The 26,139-nt window shown below is 46.0% G+C and overlaps 1 protein-coding gene across 7 annotated transcripts in view; it reads right to left on the reverse strand.

The window, feature by feature from the left end:
• Positions 1–26,139, reverse strand: part of LOC118399689 (neurofascin-like) — a 183,155-nt gene that overhangs the window by 17,114 nt on the left and 139,902 nt on the right. For 6 of the 7 annotated variants that reach the window (XM_052473750.1, XM_052473749.1, XM_052473751.1 and 3 more), the window contains 3 exons: positions 24,186–24,311; positions 6,314–6,460; positions 1,566–1,697 (listed from right to left, as the gene is read on the reverse strand). In XM_052473750.1, the coding sequence (XP_052329710.1) occupies positions 1,566–1,697; positions 6,314–6,460; positions 24,186–24,311 (405 nt within the window). Of the gene's footprint in view, positions 1–1,565; positions 1,698–6,313; positions 6,461–24,185; positions 24,312–24,963; positions 25,236–26,139 lie in introns of those variants that run through there. The other variant, XM_052473754.1, reaches the window with a different exon arrangement.

The following is a 26,139-nucleotide window of genomic DNA, read 5'->3' on the forward strand; positions in this document are numbered from 1 at the left end:
CGGGTTGCCCAGCAGGGATCTCTTATCCTCTGAAGAATCTCTCTGGTGGTAAACTGGATATGTTGTAGTATCGTTGTTTGTGGTAGACTGGATACATCGTCCGTCCTTTCCTAGCCCACGTTTACAGTGGCTGCTGCTAACTCAACGGAGTGAATAAGAGTTCAAAGTTCATACTAAGTTGCCATACTTTTAAGCTTGTGCTATATTCTGGCTGGTATAGTCGAAATTCATCCCTTCGGCGTGTCGATCGGCACCTTCACATTGAACAAGATACTAATTTCGTTAACGTAGGACCGTCGTCCTCACGTCCTCAGAACAGAAAGTTGAATTTTCGCCAACGGGGCGGCAGGGTAGCCTAGTGGTTAGAGCATTGGACTAGTAACCGAAAGGTTGCAAGTTCAAATCCCCGAGCTGACAAGGTACAAAATCTGTCGTTCTGCCCTTGAACAGGCAGTTAACCCACTGTTCCTAGGCCGTCATTGAAAATAAGAATTTGTTCTTAACTGACTTGCCTAGTAAAATAAAGGTAAAATAAAAAATAAAATAAATATAGTGGTGAAAGAAGGGCGTGTTTCATAGTTTAAAACCAAAGTCTGTTCACTTGGGCGGGTTCTCTGAGTGAGCAGAGTTTCTCTATGACAAACCGTTCTCTCATTTAAGAAGCTAAAATTATATTTAATCTTTTCACAAATAGTTTCATATTTAAACATTTAAATTGCACAACAATTCCATGTGAATCTGATAACTAGAATGTGTCGACTTTCCAAGATACAATTTATGTCATCCTGTCATCCTTTTCAACTGTTTGGATTACTGAAATATGGTTCCATTTCCCCCCTTTCGATGTTACCAGACTCTCTATGTTACAAAGGCTTTACAAGAGTCAACTCTATAGAGTAGAGAGAGAGGAAAGGGGAAATGTTTTTATGGGGGTCATAAACCTCCCCCAACAGGCCAACATCACAACACAGTTGTTGTTGCCATCCTGTACATGTCCTGCAGGTGTGATGTTCGGATGTACTGATCCTGTGCAGGTGTTGTTACATGTGGTCTGCCATGGCGAGGACAATCAGCTGTCCGTCCTGTCTCCCTGTAGCGCTGTCTTAGGCGTCTCACAGTAACGGACATTGCAATTTATCTGCAGTCCTCGTGAGGAATCTGCAGTCCTCATGCCTCCTTGCAGCATGCCTAAGGCATGTTCACGAAGATTAGTAGGGACCCTGGGCATCTTTATTTTTGTGTTTTTCAGACTCAGTAGAAATGTCTCTTTAGTGTCCTAAGTTTTCATAACTGTGACCTTAATTGCCTACCGTCTGTAAGCTGTTAGTGTCTTAACGATTGTTCCACAGGTGCATGTTCATTAATTGTTTAAGGTTCATTGAATAAGCATGGCAAACAGTGTTTAAACCGTTTACAATGATTATTTGGATTTTTAAGAAATATATTTGTTTATTTCAGCTCATTAAACATGGTACCAACACTTTACATGTTTAATTTATATTTTTGTTCAGTGTATAAAACACAGGATATCACATTTTTGACTGCACCGGGCCTCTAACCCTTACCTGGATATTTGCCTCCGCGACTCCTCTTGATGAAACAGACGATGAGGAGGATGAGGATGATGAGAGCGATGGCACACATCAGCCCGATAAACCAGCCCTGGGTAGCAATGTCCACCTGGTCTTTAATGTAGGCTGTCAGCACGCAAAAACATTGACACACACACAGATGGGAGAGATGAAACACACAGAGAGAGGGAGAGATGAAACACACAGAGATGGGAGAGATGAAACACACAGAGATGGGAGAGATGAAACACACAGAGAGAGGGAGAGATGAAACACACAGAGATGGGAGAGATGAAACACACAGAGATGGGAGAGATGAAACACACAGAGAGAGGGAGAGATGAAACACACAGAGATGGGAGAGATGAAACACACAGAGATGGGAGAGATGAAACACACAGAGATGGGAGAGATGAAGCACACAGAGATGGGAGAGATGAAACACACACAGATGGGAGAGATGAAACACACAGATGGGAGAGATGAAACACACAGAGATGGGAGAGATGAAACACACAGAGATGGGAGAGATGAAACACAGAGATGGGAGAGATGAAACACACAGAGATGGGAGAGATGAAACACACAGACATGGGAGAGATGAAAGACACAGAGATGGGAGAGATGAAACACACAGAGATGGGAGAGATGAAACACACAGAGATGGGAGAGATGAAACACACAGAGAGAGGGAGAGATGAAACACACAGAGATGGGAGAGATGAAACACACAGAGATGGGAGAGATGAAACACACAGAGATGGGAGAGATGAAGCACACAGAGATGGGAGAGATGAAACACACAGAGATGGGAGAGATGAAACACACAGAGATGGGAGAGATGAAGCACACAGAGATGGGAGAGATGAAACACACAGACATGGGAGAGATGAAAGACACAGAGATGGGAGAGATGAAACACACAGAGATGGGAGAGATGAAACACACAGAGATGGGAGAGATGAAACACACAGAGATGGGAGAGATGAAACACACAGAGATGGGAGAGATGAAACACACAGAGATGGGAGAGATGAAACACACAGAGATGGGAGAGATGAAACACACAGATGGGAGAGATGAAACACACAGAGATGGGAGAGATGAAACACACAGAGATGGGAGAGATAAAACACACAGAGATGGGAGAGATGAAGCACACAGAGATGGGAGAGATGAAACACACAGAGATGGGAGAGATGAAACACACAGACATGGGAGAGATGAAACACACACAGATGGGAGAGATGAAACACACAGAGATGGGAGAGATGAAACACACAGAGATGGGAGAGATGAAACACACAGAGATGGGAGAGATGAAACACACAGAGAGAGGGAGAGATGAAACACACAGAGAGAGGGAGAGATGAAACACACAGAGATGGGAGAGATGAAGCACACAGAGATGGGAGAGATGAAACACACAGAGATGGGAGAGATGAAACACACCGAGATGGGAGAGACGAAACACACAGAGAGAGGGAGAGATGAAACACACAGAGAGAGGGAGAGATGAAACACACAGAGAGAGGGAGAGATGAAACACACAGAGAGAGGGAGAGATGAAACACACAGAGAGAGGGAGAGATGAAACACACAGAGATGGGAGAGATGAAGCACACAGAGATGGGAGAGATGAAACACACAGAGATGGGAGAGATGAAACACACCGAGATGGGAGAGACGAAACACACAGAGATGGGAGAGATGAAACACACAGAGATGGGAGAGATGAAACACAGAGATGGGAGAGATGAAACACACAGAGATGGGAGAGATGAAACACACAGACATGGGAGAGATGAAAGACACAGAGATGGGAGAGATGAAACACACAGAGATGGGAGAGATGAAACACACAGAGATGGGAGAGATGAAACACTCAGAGATGGGCGAGAAGAAACACATAGATGGGAGAGATGAAACACACACAGATGGGAGAGATGAAACACACACAGATGGGAGAGATTAAACACACACAGATGGGAGAGATGAAACACACAGAGAGAGGGAGAGATGAAACACAAAAATATGGGAGAGATGAAACACACAGAAATGGGAGAGATGAAACACACAGAGATGGGAGAGATGAAACACACAGAGAGAGGGAGAGATGAAACACACAGAGATGGGAGAGATGAAACACACAGAGATGGGATACATGAAACACACAGAGATGGGAGAGATGAAACACACAGACATGGGAGAGATGAAACACACAGAGATGGGAGAGATGAAACACACAGAGATGGGAGAGATGAAACACACAGATTTGGGAGAGATGAAACACACAGAGATGGGATACACGAAACACACAGAGATGGGAGAGATGAAACACACAGACATGGGAGAGATGAAACACACAGAGATGGGAGAGATGAAACACACAGAGATGGGAGAGATGAAACACACAGAGATGGGAGAGATGAAACACACAGAGAGGGGGAGAGATGAAACACACACAGATGGGAGAGATGAAACACACAGAGATGGGAGAGATGAAACACACAGAGATGAGAGAGATGAAACACACAGAGATGGGAGAGATGAAACACACAGAGATGGGAGAGATGAAACACACAGAGATGGGAGAGATGAAACACAGAGAGAGGGAGAGATGAAACACACAGAGATGGGAGAGATGAAACACACATAGATGGGAGAGATGAAACACACAGAGATGGGAGAGATGAGACACAGAGAGAGGGAGAGATGAAACACACACAGATGGGAGAGATGAAACACACACAGATGGGAGAGATGAAACACACACAGATGGGAGAGATGAAACACACAGAGAGAGGGAGAGATGAAACACACAGAGAGAGGGAGAGATGAAACACACAGAGAGAGGGAGAGATGAAACACACAGAGAGAGGGAGAGATGAAACACACAGAGATGGGAGAGATGAAACACACAGAGAGAGGGAGAGATGAAACACACAGAGAGAGGGAGAGATGAAACACACAGAGAGAGGGAGAGATGAAACACACAGAGATGGGAGAGATGAAACACACAGAGATGGGAGAGATGAAACACACAGAGATGGGAGAGATGAAACACACAGAGATGGGAGAGATGAAACACACAGAGATGGGAGAGATGAAACACACAGAGATGGGAGAGATGAAACACACAGAGAGAGGGAGAGATGAAACACACAGAGATGGGAGAGATGAAACACACAGAGAGAGGGAGAGATGAAACACACAGAGAGAGGGAGAGATGAAACACACAGAGAGGGAGAGATGAAACACACAGAGATGGGAGAGATGAAACACACAGAGAGAGGGAGAGATGAAACACACAGAGAGAGGGAGAGATGAAACACACAGAGATGGGAGAGATGAAACACACAGAGAGAGGGAGAGATGAAACACACAGAGAGAGGGAGAGATGAAACACACAGAGAGAGGGAGAGATGAAACACACAGAGAGAGGGAGAGATGAAACACACAGAGATGGGAGAGATGAAACACACAGAGAGAGGGAGAGATGAAACACACAGAGAGAGGGAGAGATGAAACACACAGAGATGGGAGAGATGAAACACACAGAGAGAGGGAGAGATGAAACACACAGAGATGGGAGAGATGAAACACACAGAGAGAGGGAGAGATGAAACACACAGAGAGAGGGAGAGATGAAACACACAGAGAGAGGGCGAAAAATAATAAGAGTCTGTTTTGCCCCAAATGAGTCACTGGAAATACATCCGACAATCTGTCCTCATCCAAGGATGTTCAAAACAAGATACACCAAGTATGACAACCCAAACCATCATCACAGCATTCGAGTATTCCCTCAACATAGAGCTATAACTCTAGATGGTATCCCAGTAAATCTATCTGTATAACAAATGATTCATTCAGTTGGGTCAATTTGAACACAAAACCTAGGTACTTTAGCAGAAGGAACAAAATATCATGCACAGCTCATTTTAAAAGCAACCAACCACAAAAAAAGTATTGTTTTTTGACACCAGTCTTCTAACTGTAAAATAAGCTACTTTATTGAAACACTTCTGTAACACAATGACGGCATAAATAGGAGGAAAAACATTAATAGCTTATAATTACTAACCAAGTAACAGCTCTGCCAGTGCCAGAGAAGTGTGACATTGGAAAAGTGAATTTGCTCAGAACAAAGCAAAGATAGAAAAGTAAAGTACAGATCAAAGTATCAGATCCATTGTATATGACTTGTTTACTCATGAGCCTATCACACATTACCTTTCATTGGATTATTCTTACCACATGGAATACACTCCTATGGAAAATCAAGACATCATAAACAGCTAAATCGATATTCCACGAAGTTCAGAACTCCCAATTCTGAAGAACAGAATCAAAACAGTCCCTCTACACTACAGTTGAATAACTTCACTTCAATACCAACTCCTTGGAGCTATATCAACTCCTAGCCTTGTGATCTGACCCAACAGACCTCATTGTTAGGGAACTGGAGTATCCATGGGGTCTCTGTAGCCTGGGTGCTGTCATGTCTCTGCATTAGCCTGCTATAGACTCCTAGCCTTGTGATCTGACCCAACAGACCTCATTGTTAGGGAACTTGGGTATCCATGGGGTCTCTGTAGCCTGGGTGCTGTCATGTCTCTGCATTAGCCTGCTATAGACTCCTAGACTGGGCTGATGCAGACAGACTGGCACCCAGGCTATCTGATATGACCTGATCTGGCTATGTACCATCCCTCCTCACCTGGCAGGTGGAGACTCACCTGCGCTGGTCTCAAAGGTGACAACATTGCTGGAGATGCTGTGGTATTCGTTGGAGTACACCCTCAGGCGGTACTTGGCCCCTTCGATCAGCCCCGCCAGCTTAATGGGCGGCTGGTTCACTGGTACGCTTGACACACTGCCATTGCCTTGGAACACAAGAGAGGTGCCAATCATACTACGTCATTGGGCGTGGCCAGGCTACCATGGTAACAAAGTAAGTACCACATAATGATGCGACATGGGTGGGGCTGTTTCTTCCCCTATGAGATGGTGGGCCACTGGAGTAAATTGAGACTGAACCAATGCAGCACACACACACATCCAACATCCACCACTCATTAACAACCTCGTTGAAATGAATAGCTACATCAGTAACGTATATGGCTATGTTAATAGAATTACTAGAGAGTGAAAGTGAATAGAGCTGCAGCTCTTTAAGGAAGCTTTTAAAATATGGCTTTTAGAGGATTCTTTTTGGTTAATTTTCTTCTCAGTGGAAGTGAAACCACATTTTCTCCTGGGGATAATGCTCCTGAAAAATCTAATCTAAAAAGGTGACTTTTTGTGGAGCGGGAGAAGAGGTAGAGCTAGAGAGTAGGTGTTCCTTCAGGCTACTATAATACAGTGGACATCAAGGTTTTACGAAGCTAAACTCCCGCTGAATTGGCAACAGTAAGTTGGTTGTATTACCCTGACTGGTGGAATTTAAATGGACCATTATGAAACACTCTGTATTCTGGAATAGCAAAGGGCGGGAGGATAGAGAAGCACTGTTTCTCGATTACCCATAGTCCTCCACTCATCTCAATAAAAAGGGCGGGAGGATAGAGAAGCACTGTGTCTCGATTACCCATAGTCCTCCACTCAACTCAATAAAAAGGGCGGGATGGTAGAGAAGCACTGTCTCGATTACCCATAGTCCTCCACTCAACTCAATAAAAAGGGCGGGATGGTAGAGAAGCACTGTCTCGATTACCCATAGTCCTCCACTCATCTCAATAAAAAGGGCGGGAGGATAGAGAAGCACTGTGTCTCGATTACCCATAGTCCTCCACTCAACTCAATAAAAAGGGCGGGATGGTAGAGAAGCACTGTGTCTCGATTACCCATAGTCCTCCACTCATCTCAATAAAAAGGGCGGGATGGTAGAGAAGCACTGTCTCGATTACCCATAGTCCTCCACTCATCTCAATAAAAAGGGCGGGAGGATAGAGAAGCACTGTGTCTCGATTACCCATAGTCCTCCACTCATCTCGATAAAAAGGGCGGGATGGTAGAGAAGCACTGTGTCTCGATTACCCATAGTCCTCCACTCATCTCAATAAAAAGGGCGGGATGGTAGAGAAGCACTGTGTCTCGATTACCCATAGTCCTCCACTCATCTCAATAAAAAGGGCGGGATGGTAGAGAAGCACTGTCTCGATTACCCATAGTCCTCCACTCAACTCAATAAAAGGGCGGGAGGATAGAGAAGCACTGTGTCTCGATTACCCATAGTCCTCCACTCATCTCGATAAAAGGGCGGGATGGTAGAGAAGCACTGTCTCGATTACCCATAGTCCTCCACTCAACTCAATAAAAAGGGCGGGAGGGTAGAGAAGCACTGTCTCGATTACCCATAGTCCTCCACTCAACTCAATAAAAGGGCGGGAGGGTAGAGAAGCACTGTCTCGATTACCCATAGTCCTCCACTCATCTCGATGAAAAGGGCGGGATGGTAGAGAAGCACTGTGTCTCGATTACCCATAGTCCTCCACTCATCTCGATGAAAAGGGCGGGATGGTAGAGAAGCACTGTGTCTCGATTACCCATAGTCCTCCACTCATCTCAATAAAAGGGCGGGAGGATAGAGAAGCACTGTGTCTCGATTACCCATAGTCCTCCACTCATCTCGATAAAAGGGCGGGATGGTAGAGAAGCACTGTCTCGATTACCCATAGTCCTCCACTCAACTCAATAAAAGGGCGGGAGGGTAGAGAAGCACTGTGTCTCGATTACCCATAGTCCTCCACTCATCTCAATAAAAAGGGCGGGATGGTAGAGAAGCACTGTCTCGATTACCCATAGTCCTCCACTCATCTCAATAAAAAGGGCGGGAGGATAGAGAAGCACTGTGTCTCGATTACCCATAGTCCTCCACTCATCTCAATAAAAGGGCGGGATGGTAGAGAAGCACTGTCTCGATTACCCATAGTCCTCCACTCAACTCAATAAAAAGGGCGGGAGGGTAGAGAAGCACTGTCTCGATTACCCATAGTCCTCCACTCATCTCAATAAAAGGGCGGGAGGATAGAGAAGCACTGTGTCTCGATTACCCATAGTCCTCCACTCATCTCGATAAAAAGGGCGGGATGGTAGAGAAGCACTGTCTCGATTACCCATAGTCCTCCACTCAACTCAATAAAAGGGCGGGAGGGTAGAGAAGCACTGTCTCGATTACCCATAGTCCTCCACTCAACTCAATAAAAAAGGGCGGGATGGTAGAGAAGCACTGTGTCTCGATTACCCATAGTCCTCCACTCAACTCAATAAAAGGGCGGGATGGTAGAGAAGCACTGTGTCTCGATTACCCATAGTCCTCCACTCATCTCGATGAAAAGGGCGGGATGGTAGAGAAGCACTGTCTCGATTACCCATAGTCCTCCACTCATCTCAATAAAAAGGGCGGGATGGTAGAGAAGCACTGTCTCGATTACCCATAGTCCTCCACTCAACTCAATAAAAAGGGCGGGATGGTAGAGAAGCACTGTGTCTCGATTACCCATAGTCCTCCACTCAACTCAATAAAAAGGGCGGGATGGTAGAGAAGCACTGTCTCGATTACCCATAGTCCTCCACTCATCTCAATAAAAAGGGCGGGATGGTAGAGAAGCACTGTCTCGATTACCCATAGTCCTCCACTCATCTCGATAAAAAGGGCGGGAGGATAGAGAAGCACTGTCTCGATTACCCATAGTCCTCCACTCATCTCGATGAAAAGGGCGGGATGGTAGAGAAGCACTGTGTCTCGATTACCCATAGTCCTCCACTCATCTCGATGAAAAGGGCGGGATGGTAGAGAAGCACTGTGTCTCGATTACCCATAGTCCTCCACTCATCTCGATGAAAAGGGCGGGATGGTAGAGAAGCACTGTGTCTCGATTACCCATAGTCCTCCACTCATCTCAATAAAAAGGGCGGGATGGTAGAGAAGCACTGTGTCTCGATTACCCATAGTCCTCCACTCAACTCAATAAAAAGGGCGGGATGGTAGAGAAGCACTGTCTCGATTACCCATAGTCCTCCACTCATCTCAATAAAAAGGGCGGGATGGTAGAGAAGCACTGTCTCGATTACCCATAGTCCTCCACTCATCTCGATAAAAAGGGCGGGAGGATAGAGAAGCACTGTCTCGATTACCCATAGTCCTCCACTCATCTCGATGAAAAGGGCGGGATGGTAGAGAAGCACTGTGTCTCGATTACCCATAGTCCTCCACTCATCTCGATGAAAAGGGCGGGATGGTAGAGAAGCACTGTCTCGATTACCCATAGTCCTCCACTCATCTCAATAAAAGGGCGGGAGGATAGAGAAGCACTGTCTCGATTACCCATAGTCCTCCACTCATCTCAATAAAAAGGGCGGGAGGATAGAGAAGCACTGTCTCGATTACCCATAGTCCTCCACTCATCTCAATAAAAAGGGCGGGAGGATAGAGAAGCACTGTCTCGATTACCCATAGTCCTCCACTCATCTCAATAAAAGGGCGGGATGGTAGAGAAGCACTGTCTCGATTACCCATAGTCCTCCACTCATCTCGATAAAAGGGCGGGAGGATAGAGAAGCACTGTCTCGATTACCCATAGTCCTCCACTCATCTCGATGAAAAGGGCGGGATGGTAGAGAAGCACTGTGTCTCGATTACCCATAGTCCTCCACTCATCTCGATGAAAAGGGCGGGATGGTAGAGAAGCACTGTCTCGATTACCCATAGTCCTCCACTCAACTCAATAAAAGGGCGGGATGGTAGAGAAGCACTGTCTCGATTACCCATAGTCCTCCACTCATCTCAATAAAAGGGCGGGATGGTAGAGAAGCACTGTGTCTCGATTACCCATAGTCCTCCACTCATCTCAATAAAAAGGGCGGGATGGTAGAGAAGCACTGTCTCGATTACCCATAGTCCTCCACTCATCTCGATAAAAAGGGCGGGAGGATAGAGAAGCACTGTGTCTCGATTACCCATAGTCCTCCACTCAACTCAATAAAAAGGGCGGGAGGGTAGAGAAGCACTGTCTCGATTACCCATAGTCCTCCACTCATCTCGATGAAAAGGGCGGGATGGTAGAGAAGCACTGTGTCTCGATTACCCATAGTCCTCCACTCATCTCAATAAAAAGGGCGGGAGGATAGAGAAGCACTGTGTCTCGATTACCCATAGTCCTCCACTCATCTCGATAAAAGGGCGGGATGGTAGAGAAGCACTGTCTCGATTACCCATAGTCCTCCACTCAACTCAATAAAAGGGCGGGAGGGTAGAGAAGCACTGTGTCTCGATTACCCATAGTCCTCCACTCATCTCAATAAAAGGGCGGGATGGTAGAGAAGCACTGTCTCGATTACCCATAGTCCTCCACTCATCTCAATAAAAAGGGCGGGAGGATAGAGAAGCACTGTGTCTCGATTACCCATAGTCCTCCACTCATCTCAATAAAAGGGCGGGATGGTAGAGAAGCACTGTCTCGATTACCCATAGTCCTCCACTCAACTCAATAAAAGGGCGGGAGGGTAGAGAAGCACTGTCTCGATTACCCATAGTCCTCCACTCAACTCAATAAAAAGGGCGGGATGGTAGAGAAGCACTGTCTCGATTACCCATAGTCCTCCACTCATCTCGATAAAAAGGGCGGGATGGTAGAGAAGCACTGTCTCGATTACCCATAGTCCTCCACTCAACTCAATAAAAAGGGCGGGATGGTAGAGAAGCACTGTCTCGATTACCCATAGTCCTCCACTCAACTCAATAAAAAGGGCGGGATGGTAGAGAAGCACTGTCTCGATTACCCATAGTCCTCCACTCATCTCAATAAAAAGGGCGGGATGGTAGAGAAGCACTGTCTCGATTACCCATAGTCCTCCACTCAACTCAATAAAAAGGGCGGGATGGTAGAGAAGCACTGTGTCTCGATTACCCATAGTCCTCCACTCAACTCAATAAAAAGGGCGGGATGGTAGAGAAGCACTGTCTCGATTACCCATAGTCCTCCACTCATCTCAATAAAAGGGCGGGATGGTAGAGAAGCACTGTCTCGATTACCCATAGTCCTCCACTCATCTCGATAAAAGGGCGGGAGGATAGAGAAGCACTGTCTCGATTACCCATAGTCCTCCACTCATCTCGATGAAAAGGGCGGGATGGTAGAGAAGCACTGTGTCTCGATTACCCATAGTCCTCCACTCATCTCGATAAAAAGGGCGGGATGGTAGAGAAGCACTGTCTCGATTACCCATAGTCCTCCACTCATCTCGATGAAAAGGGCGGGATGGTAGAGAAGCACTGTGTCTCGATTACCCATAGTCCTCCACTCATCTCGATAAAAAGGGCGGGATGGTAGAGAAGCACTGTGTCTCGATTACCCATAGTCCTCCACTCAACTCAATAAAAAGGGCGGGATGGTAGAGAAGCACTGTCTCGATTACCCATAGTCCTCCACTCATCTCGATAAAAAGGGCGGGATGGTAGAGAAGCACTGTCTCGATTACCCATAGTCCTCCACTCATCTCGATAAAAAGGGCGGGAGGATAGAGAAGCACTGTCTCGATTACCCATAGTCCTCCACTCATCTCGATGAAAAGGGCGGGATGGTAGAGAAGCACTGTGTCTCGATTACCCATAGTCCTCCACTCATCTCGATGAAAAGGGCGGGATGGTAGAGAAGCACTGTCTCGATTACCCATAGTCCTCCACTCATCTCAATAAAAAGGGCGGGAGGATAGAGAAGCACTGTCTCGATTACCCATAGTCCTCCACTCAACTCAATAAAAAGGGCGGGATGGTAGAGAAGCACTGTGTCTCGATTACCCATAGTCCTCCACTCATCTCAATAAAAAGGGCGGGAGGATAGAGAAGCACTGTCTCGATTACCCATAGTCCTCCACTCATCTCAATAAAAAGGGCGGGATGGTAGAGAAGCACTGTCTCGATTACCCATAGTCCTCCACTCATCTCGATAAAAGGGCGGGAGGATAGAGAAGCACTGTCTCGATTACCCATAGTCCTCCACTCATCTCGATGAAAAGGGCGGGATGGTAGAGAAGCACTGTGTCTCGATTACCCATAGTCCTCCACTCATCTCGATGAAAAGGGCGGGATGGTAGAGAAGCACTGTCTCGATTACCCATAGTCCTCCACTCAACTCAATAAAAGGGCGGGATGGTAGAGAAGCACTGTCTCGATTACCCATAGTCCTCCACTCATCTCAATAAAAAGGGCGGGATGGTAGAGAAGCACTGTGTCTCGATTACCCATAGTCCTCCACTCAACTCAATAAAAAGGGCGGGATGGTAGAGAAGCACTGTCTCGATTACCCATAGTCCTCCACTCATCTCAATAAAAAGGGCGGGAGGATAGAGAAGCACTGTGTCTCGATTACCCATAGTCCTCCACTCAACTCAATAAAAAGGGCGGGAGGGTAGAGAAGCACTGTGTCTCGATTACCCATAGTCCTCCACTCATCTCAATAAAAAGGGCGGGAGGATAGAGAAGCACTGTGTCTCGATTACCCATAGTCCTCCACTCATCTCAATAAAAAGGGCGGGAGGATAGAGAAGCACTGTGTCTCGATTACCCATAGTCCTCCACTCATCTCAATAAAAAGGGCGGGAGGATAGAGAAGCACTGTGTCTCGATTACCCATAGTCCTCCACTCATCTCAATAAAAAGGGCGGGAGGATAGAGAAGCACTGTGTCTCGATTACCCATAGTCCTCCACTCAACTCAATAAAAAGGGCGGGATGGTAGAGAAGCACTGTGTCTCGATTACCCATAGTCCTCCACTCATCTCAATAAAAAGGGCGGGATGGTAGAGAAGCACTGTGTCTCGATTACCCATAGTCCTCCACTCAACTCAATAAAAAGGGCGGGATGGTAGAGAAGCACTGTGTCTCGATTACCCATAGTCCTCCACTCATCTCAATAAAAAGGGCGGGAGGATAGAGAAGCACTGTCTCGATTACCCATAGTCCTCCACTCATCTCAATAAAAAGGGCGGGAGGATAGAGAAGCACTGTGTCTCGATTACCCATAGTCCTCCACTCATCTCCTAATAAAAGGGCGGGATGGTAGAGAAGCACTGTCTCGATTACCCATAGTCCTCCACTCATCTCAATAAAAAGGGCGGGATGGTAGAGAAGCACTGTCTCGATTACCCATAGTCCTCCACTCATCTCAATAAAAGGGCGGGATGGTAGAGAAGCACTGTGTCTCGATTACCCATAGTCCTCCACTCATCTCGATGAAAAGGGCGGGAGGATAGAGAAGCACTGTGTCTCGATTACCCATAGTCCTCCACTCATCTCAATAAAAGGGCGGGAGGATAGAGAAGCACTGTGTCTCGATTACCCATAGTCCTCCACTCATCTCAATAAAAGGGCGGGAGGATAGAGAAGCACTGTGTCTCGATTACCCATAGTCCTCCACTCAACTCAATAAAAAGGGCGGGATGGTAGAGAAGCACTGTGTCTCGATTACCCATAGTCCTCCACTCATCTCGATAAAAGGGCGGGATGGTAGAGAAGCACTGTGTCTCGATTACCCATAGTCCTCCACTCATCTCAATAAAAAGGGCGGGATGGTAGAGAAGCACTGTGTCTCGATTACCCATAGTCCTCCACTCAACTCAATAAAAAGGGCGGGATGGTAGAGAAGCACTGTGTCTCGATTACCCATAGTCCTCCACTCAACTCAATAAAAAGGGCGGGATGGTAGAGAAGCACTGTGTCTCGATTACCCATAGTCCTCCACTCAACTCAATAAAAAGGGCGGGATGGTAGAGAAGCACTGTGTCTCGATTACCCATAGTCCTCCACTCAACTCAATAAAAAGGGCGGGATGGTAGAGAAGCACTGTCTCGATTACCCATAGTCCTCCACTCATCTCAATAAAAAGGGCGGGATGGTAGAGAAGCACTGTGTCTCGATTACCCATAGTCCTCCACTCATCTCGATAAAAGGGCGGGAGGATAGAGAAGCACTGTCTCGATTACCCATAGTCCTCCACTCAACTCAATAAAAAGGGCGGGATGGTAGAGAAGCACTGTCTCGATTACCCATAGTCCTCCACTCATCTCGATAAAAAGGGCGGGAGGATAGAGAAGCACTGTGTCTCGATTACCCATAGTCCTCCACTCATCTCGATAAAAAGGGCGGGATGGTAGAGAAGCACTGTGTCTCGATTACCCATAGTCCTCCACTCAACTCAATAAAAAGGGCGGGATGGTAGAGAAGCACTGTGTCTCGATTACCCATAGTCCTCCACTCATCTCAATAAAAGGGCGGGATGATAGAGAAGCACTGTCTCGATTACCCATAGTCCTCCACTCAACTCAATAAAAAGGGCGGGATGGTAGAGAAGCACTGTCTCGATTACCCATAGTCCTCCACTCATCTCGATGAAAAGGGCGGGAGGATAGAGAAGCACTGTGTCTCGATTACCCATAGTCCTCCACTCATCTCGATAAAAGGGCGGGATGGTAGAGAAGCACTGTGTCTCGATTACCCATAGTCCTCCACTCAACTCAATAAAAAGGGCGGGATGGTAGAGAAGCACTGTGTCTCGATTACCCATAGTCCTCCACTCATCTCAATAAAAAGGGCGGGATGGTAGAGAAGCACTGTGTCTCGATTACCCATAGTCCTCCACTCATCTCAATAAAAAGAGGGCGGGAGGGTAGAGAAGCACTGTCTCGATTACCCATAGTCCTCCACTCAACTCAATAAAAAGGGCGGGATGGTAGAGAAGCACTGTCTCGATTACCCATAGTCCTCCACTCATCTCGATGAAAAGGGCGGGAGGATAGAGAAGCACTGTGTCTCGATTACCCATAGTCCTCCACTCATCTCGATAAAAGGGCGGGAGGGTAGAGAAGCACTGTGTCTCGATTACCCATAGTCCTCCACTCAACTCAATAAAAGGGCGGGATGGTAGAGAAGCACTGTGTCTCGATTACCCATAGTCCTCCACTCAACTCAATAAAAGGGCGGGATGGTAGAGAAGCACTGTGTCTCGATTACCCATAGTCCTCCACTCAACTCAATAAAAGGGCGGGATGGTAGAGAAGCACTGTGTCTCGATTACCCATAGTCCTCCACTCAACTCAATAAAAAGGGCGGGATGGTAGAGAAGCACTGTCTCGATTACCCATAGTCCTCCACTCATCTCGATAAAAAGGGCGGGAGGATAGAGAAGCACTGTCTCGATTACCCATAGTCCTCCACTCAACTCAATAAAAGGGCGGGATGGTAGAGAAGCACTGTCTCGATTACCCATAGTCCTCCACTCATCTCAATAAAAGGGCGGGAGGGTAGAGAAGCACTGTGTCTCGATTACCCATAGTCCTCCACTCAACTCAATAAAAGGGCGGGATGGTAGAGAAGCACTGTGTCTCGATTACCCATAGTCCTCCACTCAACTCAATAAAAGGGCGGGATGGTAGAGAAGCACTGTGTCTCGATTACCCATAGTCCTCCACTCATCTCGATGAAAAGGGTGGGAGGATAGAGAAGCACTGTGTCTCGATTACCCATAGTCCTCCACTCAACTCAATAAAAGGGCGGGATGGTAGAGAAGCACTGTCTCGATTACCCATAGTCCTCCACTCAACTCAATAAAAGGGCGGGATGGTAGAGAAGCACTGTGTCTCGATTACCCATAGTCCTCCACTCATCTCAATAAAAGGGCGGGAGGATAGAGAAGCACTGTCTCGATTACCCATAGTCCTCCACTCATCTCAATAAAAGGGCGGGATGGTAGAGAAGCACTGTCTCGATTACCCATAGTCCTCCACTCATCTCAATAAAAGGGCGGGATGGTAGAGAAGCACTGTGTCTCGATTACCCATAGTCCTCCACTCATCTCGATGAAAAGGGCGGGATGGTAGAGAAGCACTGTGTCTCAATTACCCATAGTCCTCCACTCATCTCAATAAAAAGGGCGGGAGGATAGAGAAGCACTGTCTCGATTACCCATAGTCCTCCACTCATCTCAATAAAAGGGCGGGATGGTAGAGAAGCACTGTCTCGATTACCCATAGTCCTCCACTCATCTCAATAAAAGGGCGGGATGGTAGAGAAGCACTGTGTCTCAATTACCCATAGTCCTCCACTCATCTCAATAAAAGGGCGGGAGGATAGAGAAGCACTGTCTCGATTACCCATAGTCCTCCACTCATCTCAATAAAAGGGCGGGATGGTAGAGAAGCACTGTCTCGATTACCCATAGTCCTCCACTCATCTCAATAAAAAGGGCGGGATGGTAGAGAAGCACTGTCTCGATTACCCATAGTCCTCCACTCATCTCGATGAAAAGGGCGGGATGGTAGAGAAGCACTGTGTCTCAATTACCCATAGTCCTCCACTCATCTCAATAAAAGGGCGGGAGGATAGAGAAGCACTGTGTCTCGATTACCCATAGTCCTCCACTCAACTCAATAAAAGGGCGGGATGGTAGAGAAGCACTGTCTCGATTACCCATAGTCCTCCACTCAACTCAATAAAAAGGGCGGGATGGTAGAGAAGCACTGTCTCGATTACCCATAGTCCTCCACTCATCTCGATAAAAAGGGCGGGAGGATAGAGAAGCACTGTCTCGATTACCCATAGTCCTCCACTCATCTCGATGAAAAGGGCGGGATGGTAGAGAAGCACTGTGTCTCAATTACCCATAGTCCTCCACTCATCTCAATAAAAAGGGCGGGAGGATAGAGAAGCACTGTCTCGATTACCCATAGTCCTCCACTCATCTCGATAAAAAGGGCGGGATGGTAGAGAAGCACTGTCTCGATTACCCATAGTCCTCCACTCATCTCGATAAAAAGGGCGGGAGGGTAGAGAAGCACTGTGTCTCGATTACCCATAGTCCTCCACTCAACTCAATAAAAAGGGCGGGATGGTAGAGAAGCACTGTCTCGATTACCCATAGTCCTCCACTCATCTCAATAAAAAGGGCGGGATGGTAGAGAAGCACTGTCTCGATTACCCATAGTCCTCCACTCATCTCAATAAAAAGGGCGGGATGGTAGAGAAGCACTGTGTCTCGATTACCCATAGTCCTCCACTCATCTCGATAAAAGGGCGGGATGGTAGAGAAGCACTGTCTCGATTACCCATAGTCCTCCACTCATCTCAATAAAAAGGGCGGGATGGTAGAGAAGCACTGTCTCGATTACCCATAGTCCTCCACTCATCTCAATAAAAAGGGCGGGATGGTAGAGAAGCACTGTCTCGATTACCCATAGTCCTCCACTCATCTCAATAAAAAGGGCGGGAGGGTAGAGAAGCACTGTCTCGATTACCCATAGTCCTCCACTCAACTCAATAAAAAGGGCGGGATGGTAGAGAAGCACTGTGTCTCGATTACCCATAGTCCTCCACTCATCTCAATAAAAAGGGCGGGATGGTAGAGAAGCACTGTGTCTCGATTACCCATAGTCCTCCACTCATCTCAATAAAAAGGGCGGGATGGTAGAGAAGCACTGTCTCGATTACCCATAGTCCTCCACTCATCTCGATAAAAAGGGTGGGAGGATAGAGAAGCACTGTCTCGATTACCCATAGTCCTCCACTCATCTCGATGAAAAGGGCGGGATGGTAGAGAAGCACTGTGTCTCGATTACCCATAGTCCTCCACTCAACTCAATAAAAAGGGCGGGAGGGTAGAGAAGCACTGTCTCGATTACCCATAGTCCTCCACTCAACTCAATAAAAAGGGCGGGATGGTAGAGAAGCACTGTCTCGATTACCCATAGTCCTCCACTCATCTCAATAAAAAGGGCGGGATGGTAGAGAAGCACTGTCTCGATTACCCATAGTCCTCCACTCATCTCGATAAAAAGGGTGGGAGGATAGAGAAGCACTGTCTCGATTACCCATAGTCCTCCACTCATCTCGATGAAAAGGGCGGGATGGTAGAGAAGCACTGTGTCTCGATTACCCATAGTCCTCCACTCAACTCAATAAAAAGGGCGGGATGGTAGAGAAGCACTGTCTCGATTACCCATAGTCCTCCACTCATCTCGATAAAAAGGGTGGGAGGATAGAGAAGCACTGTCTCGATTACCCATAGTCCTCCACTCATCTCGATGAAAAGGGCGGGATGGTAGAGAAGCACTGTGTCTCGATTACCCATAGTCCTCCACTCAACTCAATAAAAAGGGCGGGATGGTAGAGAAGCACTGTGTCTCAATTACCCATAGTCCTCCACTCATCTCAATAAAAAGGGCGGGAGGATAGAGAAGCACTGTCTCGATTACCCATAGTCCTCCACTCATCTCGATAAAAAGGGCGGGAGGATAGAGAAGCACTGTGTCTCAATTACCCATAGTCCTCCACTCATCTCGATAAAAAGGGCGGGAGGATAGAGAAGCACTGTCTCGATTACCCATAGTCCTCCACTCATCTCGATAAAAAGGGTGGGAGGATAGAGAAGCACTGTCTCGATTACCCATAGTCATCCACTCATCTCGATGAAAAGGGTGGGAGGATAGAGAAGCACTGTCTCGATTACCCATAGTCCTCCACTCATCTCGATAAAAGGGTGGGAGGATAGAGAAGCACTGTCTCGATTACCCATAGTCATCCACTCATCTCAATAAAAAGGGCGGGATGGTAGAGAAGCACTGTGTCTCAATTACCCATAGTCCTCCACTCATCTCGATAAAAAGGGCGGGAGGATAGAGAAGCACTGTCTCGATTACCCATAGTCCTCCACTCATCTCGATAAAAAGGGTGGGAGGATAGAGAAGCACTGTCTCGATTACCCATAGTCATCCACTCATCTCGATGAAAAGGGCGGGATGGTAGAGAAGCACTGTGTCTCGATTACCCATAGTCCTCCACTCAACTCAATAAAAAGGGCGGGATGGTAGAGAAGCACTGTGTCTCGATTACCCATAGTCCTCCACTCAACTCAATAAAAAGGGCGGGAGGATAGAGAAGCACTGTGTCTCGATTACCCATAGTCCTCCACTCATCTCAATAAAAAGGGCGGGATGGTAGAGAAGCACTGTGTCTCGATTACCCATAGTCCTCCACTCATCTCAATAAAAAGGGCGGGATGGTAGAGAAGCACTGTGTCTCGATTACCCATAGTCCTCCACTCATCTCGATAAAAAGGGCGGGATGGTAGAGAAGCACTGTGTCTCGATTACCCATAGTCCTCCACTCATCTCAATAAAAAGGGCGGGATGGTAGAGAAGCACTGTGTCTCGATTACCCATAGTCCTCCACTCATCTCAATAAAAAGGGCGGGATGGTAGAGAAGCACTGTGTCTCGATTACCCATAGTCCTCCACTCATCTCAATAAAAAGGGCGGGATGGTAGAGAAGCACTGTGTCTCGATTACCCATAGTCCTCCACTCATCTCGATGAAAAGGGCGGGATGGTAGAGAAGCACTGTGTCTCGATTACCCATAGTCCTCCACTCATCTCAATAAAAAGGGCGGGATGGTAGAGAAGCACTGTGTCTCGATTACCCATAGTCCTCCACTCATCTCGATGAAAAGGGCGGGATGGTAGAGAAGCACTGTGTCTCGATTACCCATAGTCCTCCACTCAACTCAATAAAAAGGGCGGGAGGATAGAGAAGCACTGTGTCTCGATTACCCATAGTCCTCCACTCAACTCAATAAAAAGGGCGGGAGGATAGAGAAGCACTGTCTCGATTACCCATAGTCCTCCACTCATCTCGATGAAAAGGGCGGGAGGATAGAGAAGCACTGTCTCGATTACCCATAGTCCTCCACTCATCTCAATAAAAAGAAACACACCAATGGTGAAAACGAAACGCGGCAACTTTTCAATGGAAAGACGTGCCCCTTCACCAAGCTGTGGGCTGGTGATGGCTGGTGGCGCACGCAAACCTGTGACATCATGCACCATGCTATGACATGACCTTTGATCCCCTGAAAGGGTGACATCATCATATAGCAATCATCATACAGCAATCAACCAAATTCATTCCAAAGCTTAGTACATCCACTGCAGCCTCTGAAGCTACTAAACCAAATCATATGAAACAAAATGCATCCTTGACTAGGCAACAAACAGGCCTGAAGCACTGCGAAAATCAATCAGTGGGAAGAATGTCTGACTAATATAAAAACACATTCCTTACAACCATTAAAACATGAAGCTGAAACTAATGACTGAAATGCCCATGTAAAAAGTGTGTGAATAAAGACAACATCCTCCCTCCCCCTCACTCTTACTCTAAACAGTCAATAGAAAAACAAGCCACACAACCAATCATACAGCCAGCCAGCCAGACACACAGCCAGGCAGACAGACACACAGCAAGCCAGCCAGCCAGCCAGAAACACACACAGCCAGCCAGAAACACAGACACACAGCCATTCAGACACACGGCCGGCCAGCCAGCCAGACACACAGGCACGCAGCCAGCCAGACACACAGCTAGCCAGCCAGACACACAGCCAGCCAGCCAGACACACAGACACACAGCCAGCCAGCCAGACACACAACCAGCCAGCCAGCCAGACACACAGCCAGCCAGACACACAGCCAGCCAGCCAGACACACAGCCAGCCAGCCAGACAGACACACAGCCAGCCAGACAGGCACCCAGCCAGACAGATGAAGCAGCAGCATGATACTGGGTAGTAGCCATGAAGTATGCACACTGCACAGTATGGGGAGTTAGGACATCATAATACACAATGCGTATGAACAATACAAAGACACATTTCCAAACAGAGAGATGGACAAAGAGCAGGAAAGAGGGAGAAAGTTAGGTATCTTGTGTGTTAGAACTATGTCATTGATACAGGGGAAAACAGATCAATGTGTGCACATGCTCAGCTCCTGTGAACATCACCCTAACATCTTCTCTTTTCACTCAGGATGATTGAACACACACATATACTGACATCACTGTACCATCAGTATACTGTAGTAAGTAGCATATATTTAAGGAATGTTTTCATTAAACTGTGTATTTCCCTCCAGTAAAATTAAATGTCATTCTAGATGGGTCTCTCTCTCTCTCTCATCTCACTTAACAGTGGAGATAGGAAGAGACTTTGGGATTTTGTGCATTATAACTATGTCATTGATATAATTAGAAAATGCTGATAAACAATATACAGTCATAAGAACGTATAAATAATATACAGTTATAGGGACAAGTTCTTCATAGTTGTGTGAGAACATCACCCCATCCCTGGGTTTCTCTCTCTAGCTCTCTCCTTTCACAATTTCCTGTTTCAAAGTACTGACTAAGATCTCTCTTAATTTCTCCCTCAGCCTCACAAAATAGTTTCTGAAAGGAACTTCTGTTCGAACCGGAGAGAGAAAATGAACACGGGCACAATGAAAGGCAAATACAACAAAGGGATTTTTTAAGAAAACAGAAACTCAAAACCTCCAATCAAAGTACAATAAAAACTGGGGGTGCTATAAAATAACACAGTCATTATTTAAATGGGAATCCCACAGAATATATGATATATTTCACTCTATCTACAGCTATACAGATCATAATCTGACTTATATAGGCAATTGAACTCAGCTCTGCTGAAGCAAAATGAAATGAGAGTTGAGAGTTTCCCCTCAGACATTCCCTGGGAGTTTTATGAATAGAAATGAGAATGTTGCATGACTCGCCTCCAAATAAAAGCCTCATTTCTCTACTAGAGTGAAGGGCTGTCATGAATTGGACTGGATTTCTTTAATAAAGTCAGTTTGGTGTATGTCTCTGCCCCATGAATGCCTCACAGTTCCTTTCAGAAAGCCTAGTATCTCTGCAGAGATAGACAGTCTGAAAACTGACTTCACTATTGACATTTCTTCCTAGGATGGGTTTTGAACTGTACGATAGACTTGGGTTAAATACATATGTAAAATCCTTTCAAATATTTGAGCTGGGCTTGATTTAGTTTGACTGTTGCAATGGCACAAACTCTGGTTATTGTCTTACCATCCAGAAGCTCTGACACAAACTCTGGGTCTTTTCTTATTGTCCAGCCTAAGAGCTGAAAAACTCTGTGTCTTTTCTTATTGTCCAGCCTAAGAGCTGAAAAACTCTGTGTCTTTTCTTATTGTCCAGCCTAAGAGCTGAAAAACTCTGTGTCTTTTCTTATTGTCCAGCCTAAGAGCTGAAAAACTCTGTGTCTTTTCTTATTGTCCAGCCTAAGAGCTGAAAAACTCTGTGTCTTTTCTTATTGTCCAGCCTAAGAGCTGAAAAACTCTGTGTCTTTTCTTATTGTCCAGCCTAAGAGCTGAAAAACTCTGTGTCTTTTCTTATTGTCCAGCCTAAGAGCTGAAAAACTCTGGGTCTTTTCTTATTGTCCAGCCTAAGAGCTGAAAAACTCTGGGTCTTTTCTTATTGTCCAGCCTAAGAGCTGAAAAACTCTGTGTCTTTTCTTATTGTCCAGCCTAAGAGCTGAAAAACTCTGTGTCTTTTCTTATTGTCCAGCCTAAGAGCTGAAAAACTCTGGGTCTTTTCTTATTGTCCAGCCTAAGAGCTGAAAAACTCTGTGTCTTTTCTTATTGTCCAGCCTAAGAGCTGAAAAACTCTGTGTCTTTTCTTATTGTCCAGCCTAAGAGCTGAAAAACTCTGTGTCTTTTCTTATTGTCCAGCCTAAGAGCTGAAAAACTCTGGGTCTTTTCTTATTGTCCAGCCTAAGAGCTGAAAAACTCTGGGTCTTTTCTTATTGTCCAGCCTAAGAGCTGAAAAACTCTGTGTCTTTTCTTATTGTCCAGCCTAAGAGCTGAAAAACTCTGGGTCTTTTCTTATTGTCCAGCCTAAGAGCTGAAAAACTCTGGGTCTTTTCTTATTGTCCAGCCTAAGAGCTGAAAAACTCTGGGTCTTTTCTTATTGTCCAGCCTAAGAGCTGAAAAACTCTGGGTCTTTTCTTATTGTCCAGCCTAAGAGCTGAAAAACTCTGGGTCTTTTCTTATTGTCCAGCCTAAGAGCTGAAAAACTCTGGGTCTTTTCTTATTGTCCAGCCTAAGAGCTGAAAAACTCTGGGTCTTTTCTTATTGTCCAGCCTAAGAGCTGAAAAACTCTGTGTCTTTTCTTATTGTCCAGCCTAAGAGCTGAAAAACTCTGTGTCTTTTCTTATTGTCCAGCCTAAGAGCTGAAAAACTCTGTGTCTTTTCTTATTGTCCAGCCTAAGAGCTGAAAAACTCTGTGTCTTTTCTTATTGTCCAGCCTAAGAGCTGAAAAACTCTGGGTCTTTTCTTATTGTCCAGCCTAAGAGCTGAAAAACTCTGGGTCTTTTCTTATTGTCCAGCCTAAGAGCTGAAAAACTCTGGGTCTTTTCTTATTGTCCAGCCTAAGAGCTGAAAAACTCTGGGTCTTTTCTTATTGTCCAGCCTAAGAGCTGAAAAACTCTGGTCTTTTCTTATTGTCCAGCCTAAGAGCTGAAAAACTCTGTGTCTTTTCTTATTGTCCAGCCTAAGAGCTGAAAAACTCTGTGTCTTTTCTTATTGTCCAGCCTAAGAGCTGAAAAACTCTGTGTCTTTTCTTATTGTCCAGCCTAAGAGCTGAAAAACTCTGGGTCTTTTCTTATTGTCCAGCCTAAGAGCTGAAAAACTCTGGGTCTTTTCTTATTGTCCAGCCTAAGCTCTGACACAAACTGGGTGTGGATCTTTACCGTCCAGTGTGAACTCTAGCTGGAACTCGCTGCTGCCCATCGGGAAGTTGTGGTCCCAGCTGACGTTAGCGTAGTTACTGTTAGGCTTCACCGTCAGGTTCCAGATCACCCTCCCAGGAGCCATGCCTACAAGAGGGCAGGGCGGGGTCAGGGTGGTGTCAAGGGAAAGATGGAGCAGAGAAGGGAGTGTTACAACAGCCACACCCGCAGGGTTGCAATCACACAATGGTTCTAGGGTTAGGGTTAGATTTCGGGTTGCCCTATAAACAGTGGATTGGACCAGTGTTATATTTGAACACCTTTAAGGAGTGTCAACGTTGATGTCCTAACACTTCTGGTGGTGTCCACTCCACAGTTAATGCTTTAACCCTTCTAGGGGTGTCCTGATTTGTAATGGAGGTGCCCAGTAGTCCAGGTATCCCCTTAAGAGGAACACGGCATTGAACAAAGTGAACAGCCCACAAACACCCTCTAACTGTTCATATTTATACGTTGGATTCTCACAGCCTGACCGCACAGCGTTGAGTTAATGGTTACTTTCCAATACTTTAAAGTGACTTGATTTCCTGTAACCTATTTCCAAGGAGATATGACAAGGCAATGAAGTGGTATTGGAATGCAGCCAGTTCCTCCAAATGCTTCCTTCCTGGTCAGGAGAGAGTATCCAATCAAAATGCTTCAAATTAAAGCATATTCATTTATCACTTGAATCTTGGGGAAGATATACAAATAACACAACACACCTTTAAAATGTCTCTTTAAATTTGGCATCCATTTATCCAATCTATTTTATCTACACTGCTATGGAAGAAAATGAGTGAACTAAAAGTAAACAACAGATAGGCCTATTGTATGTACCCAACACATTTGTATCTGCTTGCTTGGTGCTGGTGACCAACACAGGAGTGGTAGTAGAAGCAGTAACAGTTGTGGTAGGAGTAGTAGGAGTAGTAGTAGTAGTAGTAGTAGTAGTGGTAGTAGCAATAATGGTTGTAGTGGGAGGAGGAGGAGGTGGGACAGTTGTAGACATGGAGACGTCTTTAGGCTCGACTACAGGGCAATGGGAAGAGAGCACAGGGTTAAAGACAAAAACAGGAAATCACAGGTAATCACACACACCAATAGAGACACAGAGAAAAAGTCAATGAAACAATGAGCAGAAAGGTGATATGGAATTTCCCAGAACCAGCACTGTTGACTGATGCAGAAATAAGGTAAAGGTAACAGTCCAATTAACAAAAAGAGGTAAACAGAAATATACTGTTTTTTTATAGATAATTGTCCCTTTAAGCATTAGAAGTTAATAATAAAGTACATGTTTTATTGTGTGGGTAAATACAACAGTAAGGATTTATCTGGGACTAGGTATTCATAAATAATTTACTCATCACACAACCCATGATGAGGGTCTTAAATGGAATATCAGTGCCCCCAAGTGGCCAACTGATGCTATGACACACATCACCTCCATCCTGGCCCAAACCAACAAACAGAGCAGCTCTTTAGTGTGTGGATTTTCTTGTAGAATAAACAGGAAGTTATGGGAAATCCATATTTAGATACCCTACTGTTATTACGAAGGAGCCTTGTTTTCTTTGGAAGCCATTTTGAACATCATCATCACAGTATCTACAGTGAACAGAGGGGGGCACATTCTTTGTAGGACTTCTTGTTACGTTTCTATTTACCTTGTAGTGGATGAACATCTCCATTTGGAGGATCCCACTAGAGAGCAGATGAACGTATATGCTTGTTGAACTGCATCCCTCCCTCCTCCCTCCCCCATGCATAGTTCCAAACTCCCCCAGGTCAGACATGACAAGCAGCATGCTAGAGAGAGCCAGCCATGAGAGAAGAAGAGTAAAATAAGGTATCAGTACAGGCAGGTGCTCAAGAACCCTTGTTGCCCAGGTAACACTCAACAGCCAGCCAGAGATCACATTGGCCCCAAGCC

Source organism: Oncorhynchus keta, chromosome 21 (genome assembly GCF_023373465.1).
Source record: "Oncorhynchus keta strain PuntledgeMale-10-30-2019 chromosome 21, Oket_V2, whole genome shotgun sequence".
NCBI lineage: Eukaryota > Metazoa > Chordata > Actinopteri > Salmoniformes > Salmonidae > Oncorhynchus > Oncorhynchus keta.